The sequence below is a fragment of the Spermophilus citellus genome (assembly GCF_964194105.1).
Source record: "Spermophilus citellus genome assembly, chromosome: 4".
Taxonomy (NCBI): Eukaryota; Metazoa; Chordata; class Mammalia; order Rodentia; family Sciuridae; genus Spermophilus; species Spermophilus citellus.
In genome coordinates, this window is record NC_138185.1 from 159,737,601 (window position 1) to 159,753,644 (window position 16,044).

The 16,044-nt window shown below is 40.5% G+C and overlaps 1 protein-coding gene across 1 annotated transcript in view; it reads left to right on the forward strand.

The window, feature by feature from the left end:
* The window catches only part of MTHFD1 (methylenetetrahydrofolate dehydrogenase, cyclohydrolase and formyltetrahydrofolate synthetase 1), a 69,855-nt gene that overhangs the window by 35,043 nt on the left and 18,768 nt on the right, over window positions 1-16,044 (forward strand). Inside the window, exons 9-16 of the mRNA XM_081289991.1 lie at window positions 4,353-4,480; window positions 4,901-4,998; window positions 5,175-5,348; window positions 6,866-7,002; window positions 8,505-8,551; window positions 9,176-9,283; window positions 9,400-9,474; window positions 12,409-12,511. Coding sequence (XP_081146117.1) covers window positions 4,353-4,480; window positions 4,901-4,998; window positions 5,175-5,348; window positions 6,866-7,002; window positions 8,505-8,551; window positions 9,176-9,283; window positions 9,400-9,474; window positions 12,409-12,511 — 870 coding nt within the window. The remainder of the gene's footprint in view (window positions 1-4,352; window positions 4,481-4,900; window positions 4,999-5,174; window positions 5,349-6,865; window positions 7,003-8,504; window positions 8,552-9,175; window positions 9,284-9,399; window positions 9,475-12,408; window positions 12,512-16,044) is intronic.

Here is a 16,044-nt window from a genome sequence, read left to right on the forward strand (position 1 = left end):
TCAAAAAAAAAAAAAAAAAAGGGCTGTGGATGTGGTTCAGTGGTTAAGCGCCCCTGGGTTCAATCTCTGGTACAAAGAAAGCAAAACAATACAAAAGTTGTATGTGTCTTCCTTATCCCCAGGTTATTCCTTATTTTCTTATTTTGGCTAGTGATATCGTCATCCTTCCTTTTTGCATATCTGAAACCTTTTCATTTCCCTTCCAATCATTCTCTTTGTTGGATTCATTTTTAAATGTTAGGTACCGTTTTTCTCTCTCCCCTGTTTTCAATGTCACTCGAAGAGTTGCCCTTTCAGCTGGGTAGCTGCTGTCCATTTCTTGTTGGTCTGCCTATCTGCAGCTGATTCCCACACAGATCCACCTGCTGGCCAGGACCTGTGTGCCTTTTGTCTTCCCTTGTCTCTTGCCAGACTCCTCACATGAGCTTCAGCGACCCCTATAGTCCTTTTTCTTCTTTGCACTTAGTGAATACCTGGCGTAAGCTGTTGGAAGTGGACCACTTTGCCTTCCCTACCCGTTCCTTGTTTGTCCTTTGCAATTTCTGTGCTGCATCCTTAGCGGAGTAGGCTGTTCAAACATAAAATTTTCAAAGAGCAATACAGTAATACCTGTATTGTTGCATACCTCATAGATTCAAGAAAGTAGCAATCTTAGGGCTGGGGTTGTGGCTCAGTGATCGAGTGCTTGCCTCACATGTGTGAAGCACTGGGTTCAATTCTCAGCACCACATATAAATAAATGAATAAAATAAAGGTCCATCAACACTAAAAAACATTAAAAAAGAAAATAGCAATCTCTAATTGAGTGCTTCCTTCTTTGCAGCAAGGGCCATGCCAGGGCTTGGACTATACAACCAAATAGGGCTTGGCTATGGCTGGCTGGCTGGCTTTCTTTCTTTCTCAGGGAATCAAAACCAGGGCCTTATACTTTTCTGCCACTGAGCGACATATTCAGTCTTGAACTTCACTTTATTTTGGGGGGGGTGTTGGGGATGGAACCTAGGGCCTTGTGCATCCCAGGCAAGTGGAGTTCTACTACTCTACCGCTGGAGCTACTTTGATCTTTTAGTTTTACTTGCAATCCTCCTGCCTCAGCCTCCTGAGTCACTCAGACCTCACTTCGAATTGCATAGTTCCTCTCTGTTTGTGATGTCTGTTCCTCCTTCCAGACCTTGTCCTATTTCCCCTTAGCCAGGAGTGGTCTCACCTTCTTTTGAAAATCCTTCCTTCTCTCCCCTCCCCTCCCACAAAACTTGGTATTTCTTTTGTTGTCTGTCTCATGTTTAGTGTCCTGTACGCTCCCTGCTAGGCTCCTCCCAGTCATCATCTCTGGGGAGTCTTCTCTGGCTTCCTGCCTTCTGACAGCTGGCACTCAGATCTGTTGAATTGTTCAGGGAGTTATAGCAAGAATAATCTTTTTTTTTTTTTTTTCCTCCCTTCCCATCTCAAGTTTGAAATGTAGACACTGAGCTGCCAGGAGCATTAGTCACTGTCAAGTCCTCACTGTTTTTAACCTCCCTCCCACTCTCCCTACCTCGATTTTAAGACAGTAGCTCATAAATGATCACTCATTTTCTGGTAGTGTAATTATCTCATGGGTGATAAAGAAATTGCTCTCCTACAACTCCTCAATTTGAACACTTGCAGCATGACATTCAAGCTCACTGTCTTTCAGTCCTTGCATCTTCTGTATCCTAGTCCTGCTGTGGGCATTTTTTGGATTAGATGTGAGAGATGGAGATGAAAAACCTGGGTGAGGATCTGGAATCTGGAAGATAGGACTGAAATGTTTGTTTACACATGAAACTTATCATCCTGTTCACATTGATTCTTTGTGTATATGGTAACACATGAATAAAATTAAAGCAATATCATCCTTTCTGTTCAGTGTTTTTGGTGATCCTGTGCATATAGGCAAATATATCGATAAGCCTAGATGTTATTGTGCCCCAGGGATGGTAGAATCATTGCATTACAGACCAGTGGGTGGGCTGCAGGACCTAAAAACCATTCTTTGCAAATATTCATTTTAGAAGCAATATATTCTACAATTAGGTCACTTCTTGGTTCATATTTTATTTAAATTGTTTGTATGGGACCTGGGGGTATAACTCAGTAAAGCCTTGGTTCTCTGAGCCTTGGGTCAGTCCCCAGCACCAAAAAAATAAAATTAAATCATTTGCATGACCTAGTCAAGGTTAACAGGGATAAATTACTTGACAAATTAAGAATGAATTAAGGTGAATTTATGTTTTTCAAAAAAGAATTTTTTCTTTTATAGTTCTGGGGATCGAGTCTAGGTCCTTGCACATGCAAACAAGGTATTTATTTATTAAGATTTACGTGCAGAGCAAAAAGTATTGGCCAGGGCAATGTGTGAAAGGTTCTTCTTCCTTAACCTACTACTAAAGATAATTTGAGAAGACCTAGATTAATAGTGTTTTATTTGAAAGGCATAGAAGAAGAGGTAATAGATTTCCCACCCTACCCTGATTCATTCTCAACTCATTCAGTATAATGTTTCCTGTACTGACAAATATTTATTTTTTAGTTGTAGTTGGACACAAATACCTTTATTTTATTGATTTATATGTGGTGCTGAGGATCGAACCCAGAGCCCCACACGTGTCAGGCAAGCACTCTACCGCTGAGCCACAACCCCAGCCCCTCAGTTGAATTTTGTATATGCAACTTTCCAATGAAAGAGAAATTCTAGGGCCAGCGTTGATAATCCCAATGTTTATCTGCTACTGAAGCTGTATACTTAGGCTCAGAAGTGGTCACTTTTTCCCCTGAGCACATTGTTCAAAACTAAAATACAAAAACTAAGATGACTAATAAATAGAAATGAAAGGAGCATTTTAGGCTAATCTCAGTGTTAGATTGTTGAAACCTATAACTGCATTTCCTTGGCATTTTGAAACAATTTCAGGGGTTATGAGGGGAAATGTTCTACCATAGTTTGCTGCTTCATAATCTTCTAGAAACCAGGAACTACTCCAAGGAGTTGTGTTCACCAGCTTCCTCTAGTACATATCTAGGTTAGGAAGAAGAACCTTAATGTTTAGAGAACGCGTTTTTAGTTTCAAGGATGTGCACTTTCACTAGGCATGGTGGTACACACCTATAATTCTACCTCCTTGGGAGGCTGAGCCAGGAGGATTGCAAGCTTGAGGCCAGCCTCAACAAGTTGGTGAGGCTCTGTATCAAAAATATGAGTGTGGGGGGTGAAAGGGCTGGGGTTGTAGCTGAGTGATAGTGGCCACCTGGTTTAATCCCTAGTATCACTGCCGCACATACACAAACAACACAGAGAATTTGCACTTTCTTGTTTGGTTCTCAGCAAGCTTGTGAGATAGGTAGTGATGTTTCTTCTTTGCATCTTTGTACTTTCAAGGAACATGGGCACCACAGAGTGGAGGACAAATAGTTAAAGGGTTTATCCTAGAGCATAGTTCTGGCTTTTTGGCCTCATCTGAAAGCTTCCTCTCTCAGCTGTGAAGATCTGCTGAAGGAGAAGTGGTATGAGGCTAAGATTCTACCAGATCTTGCTTTGGCAGCCTCATTGCTTCAAGGTCTAGGCCTGTGCCCCAGCCCCCCCCCCCGGAAGTGCACCAAGCCAAGTGTAGGATGTTCTTTGTGTGAGTGAGCAATGATGCATCATTGGGTTTTGTTCTCTTGAACAGCTATTCTTTGCTGGTAAGATTTGTAGTTGTTCTTGTATCCATTTAAGGGAAGTGTAATTATATTCTTTGCCTTCAGCATACATTTAAGTAACTGCTCGTCTTTGGAATTGGATGTTGAATTGTTCCTCCAGCTCACGCATGGAGCTTACAAAACGCTGACAGTTGCTGTAGAAACGGTATCTGGCAGCTGTGACATAGTTGGAGTTTTTTGCACCCAAAAAAATTCCTTTGTAGGCCTTGGCAAATTAACATTTTAAAAGGTTCTCATTATATACTGGGTAGTTGGTTTTAAGAATAAAAAACAGTGTTTTATTTGCCACCTGAGGGACTACAAAAGGATTCTCCAGGTTCTGAAAAACTACTTAGTTGTCTTGTGAATTTTTGCTGGTAATATGATCTTCCTAGGAAATAGGAGACACCTGTCACCCTACAGTGGAGCTGGTGATGGAACCCGGACCTCATGCATCCTAGGCAAGCATGCTGCCACCAAGCCACACTGCAACCCTATCCTGTGGCTTTTAATTAGACACTTGAGCCTCATGGGGTTATACACCCTAAAATTTGCCTTAGTTTTTGGAACAAACAGTCATAATTGATCATTTAGCTTGGAGATAAACTTAGCTTTCAATTCTGAGACTCTGCTTTGATTTATTCCCACTCAACCAGATGATAAAAAACCCAATGGGAGGAAAGTTGTGGGTGATGTGGCATACAACGAGGCCAAGGAGCGTGCAAGCTTCATCACGCCTGTCCCTGGCGGCGTCGGGCCCATGACAGTGGCTATGCTGATGCAGGTATTGATGAGTGAAAGTTGCTGTGATTGTTCTGAAGAGTCAACACTGCTTTTCTCTCCCAAAAAAGAAATGGAAGAATGGAGAAATAGTATCAGTCACATTAACAGAAGAAATGGCATAATTCTTATTTCCTTTGGAATGTAATTCTCTCCAGAAACAGAAAAGCACAGACAGGCTGACTTGGCTCCATCTGTTTTGGTTTGCTTGCTCTTTATGACACATAGTAGCTGGTCTGGGGGGAGGCAAGCAGCCCCAGAGCATATCAGGTACACGTGGACTCACCTAGAATCAAAGCACATTCCTAGGAGGATTATGAATCAGCTCATTTTGGGATTGAACTAGAGGGCCCTGATGTTTGGAACTGACACGGGGGTTAAAATAATCACCTCTTCTAAGTTTCATTTATGTCATTTTGCCTAGAGCACAGTAGAGAGTGCAAAGCGTTTCCTAGAGAAATTTAAGCCAGGGAAGTGGACACTTCAGTATAACACCCTTAACCTCAAGACACCTGTTCCAAGGTAAAAATGAAATTTTCCTGATCTCGAATGTTATGGATTGCTGGGCTCAAGCTGATGGATACCAAGGGCACATGAACGCTCCCAAGAAAAGTACCATCAGTTGGGGTGGGGGTTGTATTGCCATTACCAGTATAGGATTAAATTCACACTGATGCCTATCTTCTGTATTTTTAAAGTGACATTGATATATCACGATCTTGCAAACCAAAACCCATTGGTAACCTGGCTCGGGAAATCGGCCTGCTTTCTGAAGAGGTTGAACTATATGGTGAAACGAAGGCCAAAGTCCTGCTCTCGACACTGGAACGCCTGAAGCACCAGCCTGATGGGAAATACGTGGTGGTGACTGGGTACCGTGTTGCTTTGTGTTGCCCCTCGAGTCTTCAGAGCCATCTTGACTGTTACCAGGGCTTGCATTTGCATGTGGCATGCATGTGTGGAGGTGCCTTTAATTTTGCCTTGGAGTTTTCACACACACCTGATCTTATTTGATCCTTATAGCAACCTCTTGAAGTAGGGAAGAGTAGAAGTCTTTCAGAGATGAGAAAATTAGTTTTCCATCTTGTAGAGAGAAGAGTATGATTTTTTTTAATTAAACCCCTAATTCATTAATTCAATAGATCTCCTGAGCAGTCCTTTTTTTGGAAGTTCTCTGTCTTTTCAATTTATTTGTTGTTTTTAGATATACATGACAGTGGGGTACATTTTGATATATTACACATACATGGTGTGCAACCCATTATAATTTTCATCCCATTCTTGTGGTTGAACATGATGTGGAGTTTCACTGGTCGTGTATTCATATATGAGCTTAAGAAAGTTATGTCTGATTCATTCTACTGTCTTTCCTATTTCCATCCCCACTTCCTTCCCTTCATTCCCCTTTGTCTGATCCAATGAACTTCTATACATCCCCTCCCTACCTTCCCTTGTTATGGGTTAACATCCACATGTCAGAGAGAACATTCAACCTTTGGTTTTTGGGGACTGGCTTATTTCCATTCATCTGTTGAAGGGCACCTAAGTTGGTTCCGTACCTTGGCTATTGTGAACTGAGCTGCTGTACACATTAATGTGGCTGCATCACTGTAGTATGCTAATTTTAAGTTCTTTGGGTATTATAATCCGAGGTGTGGGATAACTGGGTCACATGGTGGTTCCATACCAAATTTTCTAAGGAATCTCCATACTGCTTTCCAGAGTGGTTACACCAAGTTGCAGTCCCACCAGCAATGTAGGAGTGAAACTTTTCCCCACATCCTCACACTGAGCAGTCATTTTTTAATGCTGGGTGAAGTTATATTTAAAGCTAGTTTTTGTTGTTGTTGTTAACAGTACTGGGAGTTCAACATAGGGATGTGCTGCCACTGAGCTATATCCCAAGCCCTTTTTATCTTGAGACAGGGTCTCTCTAAGTTGCTGATGCTGGTCTCGAAATTGGTGATCCTCCTACCTTAGCCTCCCAAATTGCTGGGATTATAGGCATGTGCCACCACGCTAGCTAGGTTTATTTTTTCAATGCCAAGGATGTAACCCAAGACCTTGTACATGCTAGGCAAGTGCTCTACCTGAGCCACATTTCAAGCCCCAAAGGAAGAAATTAAAGAAAGTAAAATTATACCATCTGTCTACAAGATCAAGTGTCAAGAATATTTGCTTCTTACAATTAGAGCTTTTCCTTCTTTCTTTCTTTTTTTTTTTTTTAAGCTTTTTGGAAATTACAGCTAAGAATTTTAGAAAAGATCACTTTCAGGGCTTTTGTCCTTATTTAGATTTAGAGTCATTCTCTAGTATCTGTTAGGTCTGACTTAGTGAAAGATAAATAATTTATGAATGAATCTTTTCCTCTTTTGCTTTAATCTTGAAGAATCACTCCAACACCCCTGGGAGAAGGAAAAAGCACAACCACGATCGGTCTGGTGCAGGCCCTTGGCGCCCATCTTTATCAGAATGTGTTTGCATGTGTGCGACAGCCTTCCCAAGGGCCCACCTTTGGAATAAAAGGTACTTATGGGGCAAGGCCAAGGTGGCCAGAGGGCACCTACCTCTCCTTCACTCCTCTCAGATCCACTTGACTCCTGAATATGTCTGAGGTCTTCACCTCATTTAGACACTAGGAACACCTGGTGTTCAAGTCCTCCAAAGAAGTGCATTTGGTGAAGGCTCTCCTTGGATCACCGCAGCTCCTGTCGCTATTGGACATTGCACAGGGATTCTCTGGGATTGGTAATATGTAGCTGGAGGTGGTTTTATTTGACCCTAATAGTCTACCGTCTCAGTAACAATAAAGTTATCCCAGCTATTGATTCATGCTGACAAGTCTGAGACAGACTCTAGAGATGTCTTGTTGGAAATAAGAAAAGCCTACTTTTACTGAATGCTTTTTTGTCAGCTATTGTGCAAAGCATATTATTTCATTTTATAGTTCTACATGACATAGTATTATCACCATTTTATAATAGCAGCAACAGAATTTTAGCAATAACTTGGTCAGAGGCGTCGTTATTAAGGACGAGAGCAGCTTCCCATGTATATTTCAAGCTCTAAACTACCTTTAACACATGCTTCTTCTGATTGGATGAGAACATGACATCAGTAATCATCTTTCAGAGTTTGATTGCTGCAATAGTGTAGACCTGCTCTTTTAATTAAAATTATTTTACTAATTATAATAGGTTCAAGTCACCTTTCTCATTTGCTTGGTGACAGGGGTATCCATTCTTCTTGTTTCAGTAATTACTGGAAATGTCGACACCAGGCACACCTCTGCCCTTCTACCTGTTTTATGAATGTGTTTTGACTTAGTTCTGCTTTCAAGCTTGTCTTAACAGCCCCCTTTCCACTTTGGAAGGAGCCTTTCTCCTTGTTCTATTTAGTGAACCCACTATTCTCCTTTTCCTCTTATTGCCTCATTGCATGGTCTCTGCTTCACAAAAATAAGATCTATACTCCAAGTTGACATTTATCTCACTAATGATGTGGTAACCTGGATGTTTTTGACTGGCCTTGTGTTAATAATCCAAATGGGCCAGCATAACTCTAGCAGTTAAGCTGTTTTCTAATATATGTCTACTTCAGGAAGGATTAGAGTCTCTGTGTTAGGTGTGAATACTTTGGAAATTCCTATTTTGAAAGCCAGAGTAGCTTTATGAGAGTAGGAAATTAAACAGGCTTGCCTTTATGTAACTGTCAGCTGAGTCTTTTAATGTGTTAGGAATCACAGGGAACCTATTTCTAAAGATAATAACTAGGTATGTATGTATGTGTTCGTGATTTTGTCATTTAGACTCAGATTTCAATTGAGAGACTATTCAGCATGAACATGATCAAGTGTTTTACTGTGGTAAAAGAAAATTAGAAAATACTTGATCAAATCTGTCCAAATGATTATTAAAAATAAACAAATAATATGCTTGGTTACAAAGTCCCTTTTTTTTTTTTTTTTTGGATTCCAAGTCATGGAGAAGCGTTTTTAACAGGAGCCCCCAACCTTTACTCTCCCCTAGGTGGCGCTGCAGGAGGTGGCTACTCCCAGGTCATTCCTATGGAAGAGGTAAGGTAATCTGGGATTTGGCTGAATCAGACCCTTTTTATATCTTTATACCTCCAGAGATTATAGGGTTTTTTTCCCTAAAAAATAGCACTGTTAGTGGACAAATGACTTGTTTCCCAGTAGAAGCAATGCAAATGGAAGAATCGTCTTAATTCGTAAACTTGTGACATTTTGGTTCCAAAGTCTGGCTTTCAGTTCATAAGCAAGTGATCAAATGGAGCATGATTTTGAGAAGCACCAGGACACAGTAAATTCAGGCTACTAACAACAGGAATGGGAACAGAAGAGGAAATGCAGTTGGTAGTACCGCCTCAGTGTGCTCCTTCTTGCTCTTTGGTTAAGGGATCTGAGTATGTCCTCAGCAGTCTGTGTTGCTGTTGGTTCCAGTGGTGTTGCATTTGTAGTCTCTGTGCTGTTAAGAGAAAACTGTACTGTGTGGGAGGAGTTACTCTTGAAGACAGCCAGTCACTCATTTTCTAGGAGCTCCCGCCATTGGGCGTTCTCCACTAACTGCTGACCTTGGTATTCCCCTGGCGTTAAAATGGAGGTTGACTGGTTGCAGTAGAATGAAAGTTGGAAAGACAGAACAGCTGGGAGACCAATGTGGCTTCTGTTCTGTTGTAGTTTAATCTCCACCTCACTGGTGACATCCATGCCATCACCGCAGCTAATAACCTCGTCGCTGCTGCCATCGATGCTCGGATATTCCATGAGCTGACCCAGACAGACAAGGTAGGGTGCAAGGGGCTTTTGAAAGGGCTGAAGCACCCAGATTAGTGTTGGCCCCTTGGGTAGCAAGGCAAAGGGGTTCCTCTGACCTAAAAGCCCTTTCCCTCCTTTTCTTTAAGGCTCTCTTTAATCGTTTGGTACCGTCAGTAAATGGAGTAAGAAAATTCTCTGACATTCAAATTCGAAGGTTACGGGTAAGTTTTTTCCCTCTTTGTGATATTGTCTAAAATTTGGTGATAAGGATATAAAACTCTCCTTAAAATATCTTATTTTGTGTCAAGTTACGTCAACAATCATAGTCCTGTTGTCATGATGTGGGTGGCAAGGATTGGTGGGCGAGGTTATTTCTCATTTATTTATAAATTATAAATAGTTAGTCCTGGAACAAAGAGAGCACTGACAACCTGCCCTCAGCTAAGAAGAAAACTGATGCTCCCTTTCTAACATGGAAAAGAGTCAAGATGCCATTGCAGTAACATTGTAGTTTGATTCCCTGCCTTTCCCAGCCTTGGGACCTTAAAGCAAAATTGTTATAAAACTTGCCTTGCAGTTTACTCATCTGTACTTGCCTTGTTGCCCTGCATAGATAGAGGACTATCAAATAGTTAAAGGAGTAGTTACTTTGAAATATTATTAGAAATTTAATAACAAATATATAGTTAATAAGCATATACTATACCACACTTCTAGGTTTTTTTTTCCCAAAAGAAATGAAAACTTGTGTTCACACAAAAACCTGTGTATGAGTATCTTTAGTGGCTCCATTAATAATCTCCAAAACCTGAGAATATTCTGTATTTCAAAGGATGAATGGATAAACAAACTGTGGTACATCTATACAATAAAAAGAAATGAATTATTGGTACACACAACAACTTGGGTGAATCACAATAAGAAGAAATGAGTTATTGGTACACACAACAACTTGGGTGAATTTTAAAGACATTGTGCCGAGTGAAAGAAGCCAGTCTTAAAGGAATATGTGTGGTTCCATTTACATGACATTCTCAGTAAGACAAACTGTAGTGATGGAGGACACATCAGTAGTGCCAAGAGTCATGAGACAAGGCAGGGTGTGATCATGAAAGGACTGTAAAGTTAAAAAATCATGTTGGGTGTGATGACACACTCCTGCAATCCCCGCTATTCAGGAGGCTGAGGCAGGAGGATTGAAAATCAAGGGCAACCTCAGCAACTTAGTGAGCCCCCATCTCAAAATAAAAAGCAAAAAAGGACTGGGGATGTGACTCAGAGTTAAAGCTCCTCTGGGTTCAATCCCCAGTACCAAAAATTAAAAATAAATAAGTAAATTCATGTATTCCTTTATTGAAGAAGTAAGGAAGATACATTTTATATATGTGCTCTTTAGATAGCATGGTACATATAAGCATTTAATTTAATAAATTTTATTACCAACAACACTTCTACTCACTTTATTTTTAATTCTTGGGTACTTTATATTTTGATTCTGCAAGAAAAGTCCACGGAGCTCTCCTGTACCAGATGCCTTGTTGCTGTACTTGCTTTACAACTTTGTCACTATTAATACATGTGCATTTTTTGGTGGACCATTGAGAACAACCAACCATGACGCAGTCTGGCATTCAATAGCTTATTTTGCTTTTGTACCCTACCCTGCAGTGCTGTCCATCAGGTAGCTCAGCTGTTACTCCACTCAAAACAGAGTGGTGCTCCGTGAGGCAAGAGGTGCCATGGAAAGAGCAGGCGATTTCTGATTTTACCTTTGCTAATAGAAATTTCTATCAGAGGTGAGGAGGGAAAGGCTCTTAAGCCAAGAGACATGCACAAGGTGACAGTACCCCTTGCAGGGATAGAACTGGTCCTAGGCCTCTTGTCCCTCTCTCCTGCCATTCTGCGTTGTATAGTCTGCCCTGGGCGCTTGCTGAAGAGTAGATTGTCAACAGCAGATTCTGAACAGGATGACCAAGGGTTTTGCTGGCTTTAGTGAGCAATGTCATGTTCTAGGTTTTGTGGGGCTCTCTGACGAGCCAATGAGTGGCCAGCTCTGCAAACAATCTGAGGTTCAAAGCAGGTCCTCATAACACAAGAAAGAAACTGCGAGGCAGAGCAGATCTTGCTGGGGCCCACTCTGAACTACCATGAATTGGAAGATGTGACCTATGTAGACACTGTTGCGAGGAGAAAAATAAAAACCCTTTTTGTGTCTTTGAGAACGATGAGAAGTTAACAGAAGTACAACACTACATTAAAAGCATGTAAAAGTCATGTTGATTTTTTATTCTGAAAAAATGAATATTTTTTATTCATTTCTGTCCTTTCTGAAATTTTATTTATTTATTTGGTACTGGTGATAGAATTCAAGTTCTTACATGTGCTAGGTAAGCACTCTACCACTAAGCTGCCTCCTCATCCCCAAAAATTTTCATTTGAATTGGGCTTCTTGGTTGTCTGATTAAAAATCTTTGTCACAGTGATAGAGCATATGCTTGGTATGCATGAGTCCTTGGGTTCAATCCCTGACATGAAAAGAAAGAAAAGGGAGCTCTCAGTGGTACAATGGGGGAGGCTGAGATAGGAGGATTGCAAGTTTGATGCTAGCCTCAGCAGATTAGCAAGGCCCTCTGTCCCAAAATAAAGAAGGCTGGGGATGTAGCTCAGTGGTAAAGGATATCTGGCTAAAATCCCCAGTATCAAAAAAAAAAAAAAAAAATGCTTGGAGTAGATTTCACTGGTAGAGCATTTGCCTAGATGCATGAGACCCTGGGGTCTGAACTCCAGCACCAAAAGAAGAAAAGAAAGAAAGAAACAAAAAATCTTTGTATATTGCTTTTCTTTCCTTTCAGTATATTTGGGCTTGGCGAATCAGGAAGTGTCTTACAACACTTCTTGGTCTATTCTTTTTTAGAGCTAAGTTGAGGGAAATGCCTCTAGTACTCAGTCATAGGGACCAACCTGTCAATATTTGTGCATGTGTAAGGAAGAAATAACCTCTAGGTGTAGCCTCAGGCATCATCATATTCTCTTCTGAATTTAAGATGATTTGCTTTTCCTACAAGGGGACCCAATCTCAAGAAAAGGATTCATTTTTTTTTTAATTATGATGTTTGTTTTGTCTTATTTTATGTTTCAATTTTCTACCTCTTCAGAGACTAGGCATTGAAAAGACTGACCCTGCCACACTAACAGATGAAGAGATAAACAGATTTGCAAGACTGGATATTGATCCGGAAACCATAACTTGGCAAAGAGGTACTAAAGCCCAAGGTGTTCGGTTATACTGCACGCCCCATACCCTCCAGGAGAGTTGTGAAAATGTGAAGTCCAGAAGCTCCTGGGTTGGTATTTTCATGGTTAAGGCATGACCAAGATGGTGACATTTTTTTTGCCACCCCCTCTTATCAGCTGCCATCAAACCCCCTTGGCTGGATGGGGAGAACATTTTGCTATCTATTCAGTGTTGATTGAAATGAGGGTGGTTTCAAGGATGTTCATGCATAAACCAAAAATAACGTTTTTAAAGTTCCATTTTATGCAAAAAGTTTTGGTGTCATGAAATAGAGAAATTATGTTTAATCATTTCTTGAATCATGTGTGCCCTTTATTCTAGAACTCTTGTCTGGCATCAGTGAGTTTATTTTTCTTGTAGCTCTTCAGCTTGCCTAATCATTTTTACTTCATTTTATTGGATTCTTTTGTAGCAAATTAGATAGCCTCCAGGGTTTAAATACTTAGGAATTTAGCTAGTGAGTTGCCCGGCTATACCACCATATGTTGCTTTTCTCCACGCACAATTAGCATGGCTTACAATTTTATTTTGTACCAAGGGTGCATCCATCTATTTTATATTACTGCTGAGAAGAAATTCTCATCATCATGCAGAATACAGCTAAAGGGCAATATATTGGCTGTTTTTGTGATTTTTATTGGCATGGAAACTGTTAATGGTGTTTTTAAGATGACACGCTTAATATCTAAAACCACACTGGTAGGTCTGCCTTTGCTTCAGCAGTTTTAAATAGATGGTATAATGTTTTACCAGGAATAAACTAAAGATCCATTTTGAAAATTTAATATCTCATTTACTTTTCTTTTGCTTTGTGTCTATTCTTGACAGACAAAAAATGGATCACAAATATCAACTAGCTATTTGATACAGAAAAATTAGTTATAAGGAACTGGATAGTATATATTTTGAAAAGTAAGGTGTAACTCCAACAACACATTGTTTTGTGCACTTACTGAGTAAGGTTGTGTGTCTCCTGAGTATGGCAGATTACACTGCTTTTGGTGTTTAAGTCATTAGTCTTTTTTTGGTGAGATTGAACCCAAAGCCTTGTGTATGCTAAGTACATGCTCCAAACATTATTATAGTTTGTTTTTTTTAAATATTTTTTTAGTTGTAGATGGACACATACCTTTATTTTATTTGCATGTGGTGCTGAGGATCAAACCCATTTTTTTCCGCATGCGTGGTGAGCGCTCTACCACTGAGCCACAACCCCAGCCCTATTGTAATTCTTATACAAACTAATTCACGTTACCGAGTTCCTTAAAAATACTTTTCCTTGGGTCTTCAGTGGTAGAGCTCCTACCTCATATGCATAGGCCCTGGGTTTAGTCCTCAAAGTTCGAAAAATATAAATGCTTCTCCTCTTTGACTCCTTTTGCGTATGAACTGGGTTCCACTTTGGCTTGGTGGTTGTCCGTTTGGGCTTTGCTGTTGGTGTGCTTGGCATTTCATGCAGAAGTGGCTGCTCTTATTCCCCTGTGTGCCCGCACTGCTCTCAGTACTTTCCTTCTGACATCAGATGTCTAGAGGTTTTGTTTTTTTCTTCCCAGAACAATTCAGTTCAGTTTTCCAGTGGATACTGACGGGGTATCTCCCAATTTAACCCCATCTGACACAGTCTGAAGTTAAGGGTCCATCTCACTCTTTTTTTTTTTTTTTTTTTTTTTTTTTTTTAGAGAGAGAGAGAGAGAGAGAGAGAGAGAGAGAGAGAGAGAATTTTTTAATTCTTATTTTTTAGTTTTCGGCAGACACAACATCTTTGTATGTGGTGCGGAGGATCGAACCCGGGCCGCAGCATGCCAGGCGAGCACGCTACCACTTGAGCCACCTCCCCAGCCCAAGGGTCCATCTCTCAATGTGCCCTCCCTACTGCATACTTTAATCCCAAGCCCAAAAAGTCACCTGGCTGTAAATTAGAGGCTCCCATGACCTCCTCCTTAAGTTTGATCATTTGCTAAATCCAATTCAGGACTCAGGGATACGCTATTTATGTTTATCTGTTTGTGTGTGTGTGTGTGTGTGTGTGTGTGTGTGTATTTATTTCAGTACTAGGGATTGAACCCCAGGGCACTCTGCCCCAGGGAACTCTATCATTGAGCTATACCCCTAGCACTTTGTATTTTAAAAATCATTTTGAGACAGGATCTTGCTAAATTGCCTAGTCTGGCCTCTAACTTGTGATCCTCCTCCTCAGCCTCCTAAATCACTGAGATTACAGGCCTATGCCACCATTCCCTGCTTGCCAGTTTATTATAAAAGATATAACTCAAGAATAGTCTGGGGCTGGGGTTGTGGCTCAGCAGTAGAGCTCTTGCTTAGTGCGTGTGAGGCCCTGGGTTCGATCCTCAGCACCACAAATAAATAAATAAAAAGAAAGGTATTGTGACCAACTACAGCTAAAAACAAAATAAGTATTTAAAAAAAAAAGACTAGTCTAACGGAGGGCTGGGGTTTTGGCTCAGTGGCAGAGCACTTGCCTTGCACATGTGAGGTACTGGGTTCGATCCTCAGCACCACATACAAATAAATAAACAAAATAAAGATATTGTGTCCATGTATAACTATAAAAAATTTTTAAAAAAATAGAGTGGAAGATAGGCAGGATACATCACCTTCCTAGCACCTTGATGTGTTCCCCAGCCTGCAAACTCATCAAGATATCTTATTATTCAAGAGTTTTTCATAGACCTTTATCTCTCTCCCCTAATCCTCTTCTTGGGGTTGGTGGATGGGGCTAGAATTTCCAAACTTCCAATCATTTAATCTTTCTGGTGACCAGGACCCTCCTTCTGCTCTCTAGGGGACTGTCATCTTATTAGAATAAACTCATGTGATTAAAAGGGATTTTTTTATGAATAACAAGACACTCCTATCACCCTTAAAATTCCAAAGGCTCTCGGAGTTTTGTGCCAGGAATGTAGGACACACATCAAATGTACTCTTCCTGTATCATGCATAAAAAAGCCAAAGTTAGGGAGGCACTACCATAGTACTAGGAGGTAGGATTATATATAGTTGGGTGGCCTGTGCTGAGTTTTCCAGAGTTATATAATTAGATGTATATTCTGTCATTTGAATAGAATGTGCTAAAGGAAAGACCAAGCCTTTTACCTGGCATGTTTTCAAAAGGCATTGGCATTTGCTATGAGTCTATGTCTCTTGTTTCTTAGAATGGAATAAGGTTAACAAGTTCCTCCACAGAGCAACACAAACCTCAACCATTTTAAAGAGTGGACTGCTCTGTTTCTTGTAATATAGAATTTGCTTAAAAATAGATTCCAGCTGGGCACAGTGGTGCACGCCTGTAATCCCAGTGGCTTGGAAGCCTGAGGCAGGAGGATTACAAGTTCAAAGCCAGACTGAGCAACTTAGTGAGTCCTTATCTCAAAATAAAAAATAAAATAGGCTAGGGATGTGGCTCAATGGTTAAGCACCTCAGGGTTCAATCTCTGGTACAAAAAAAAAATAGATTCCAGATTTCTAATTAGTTGTT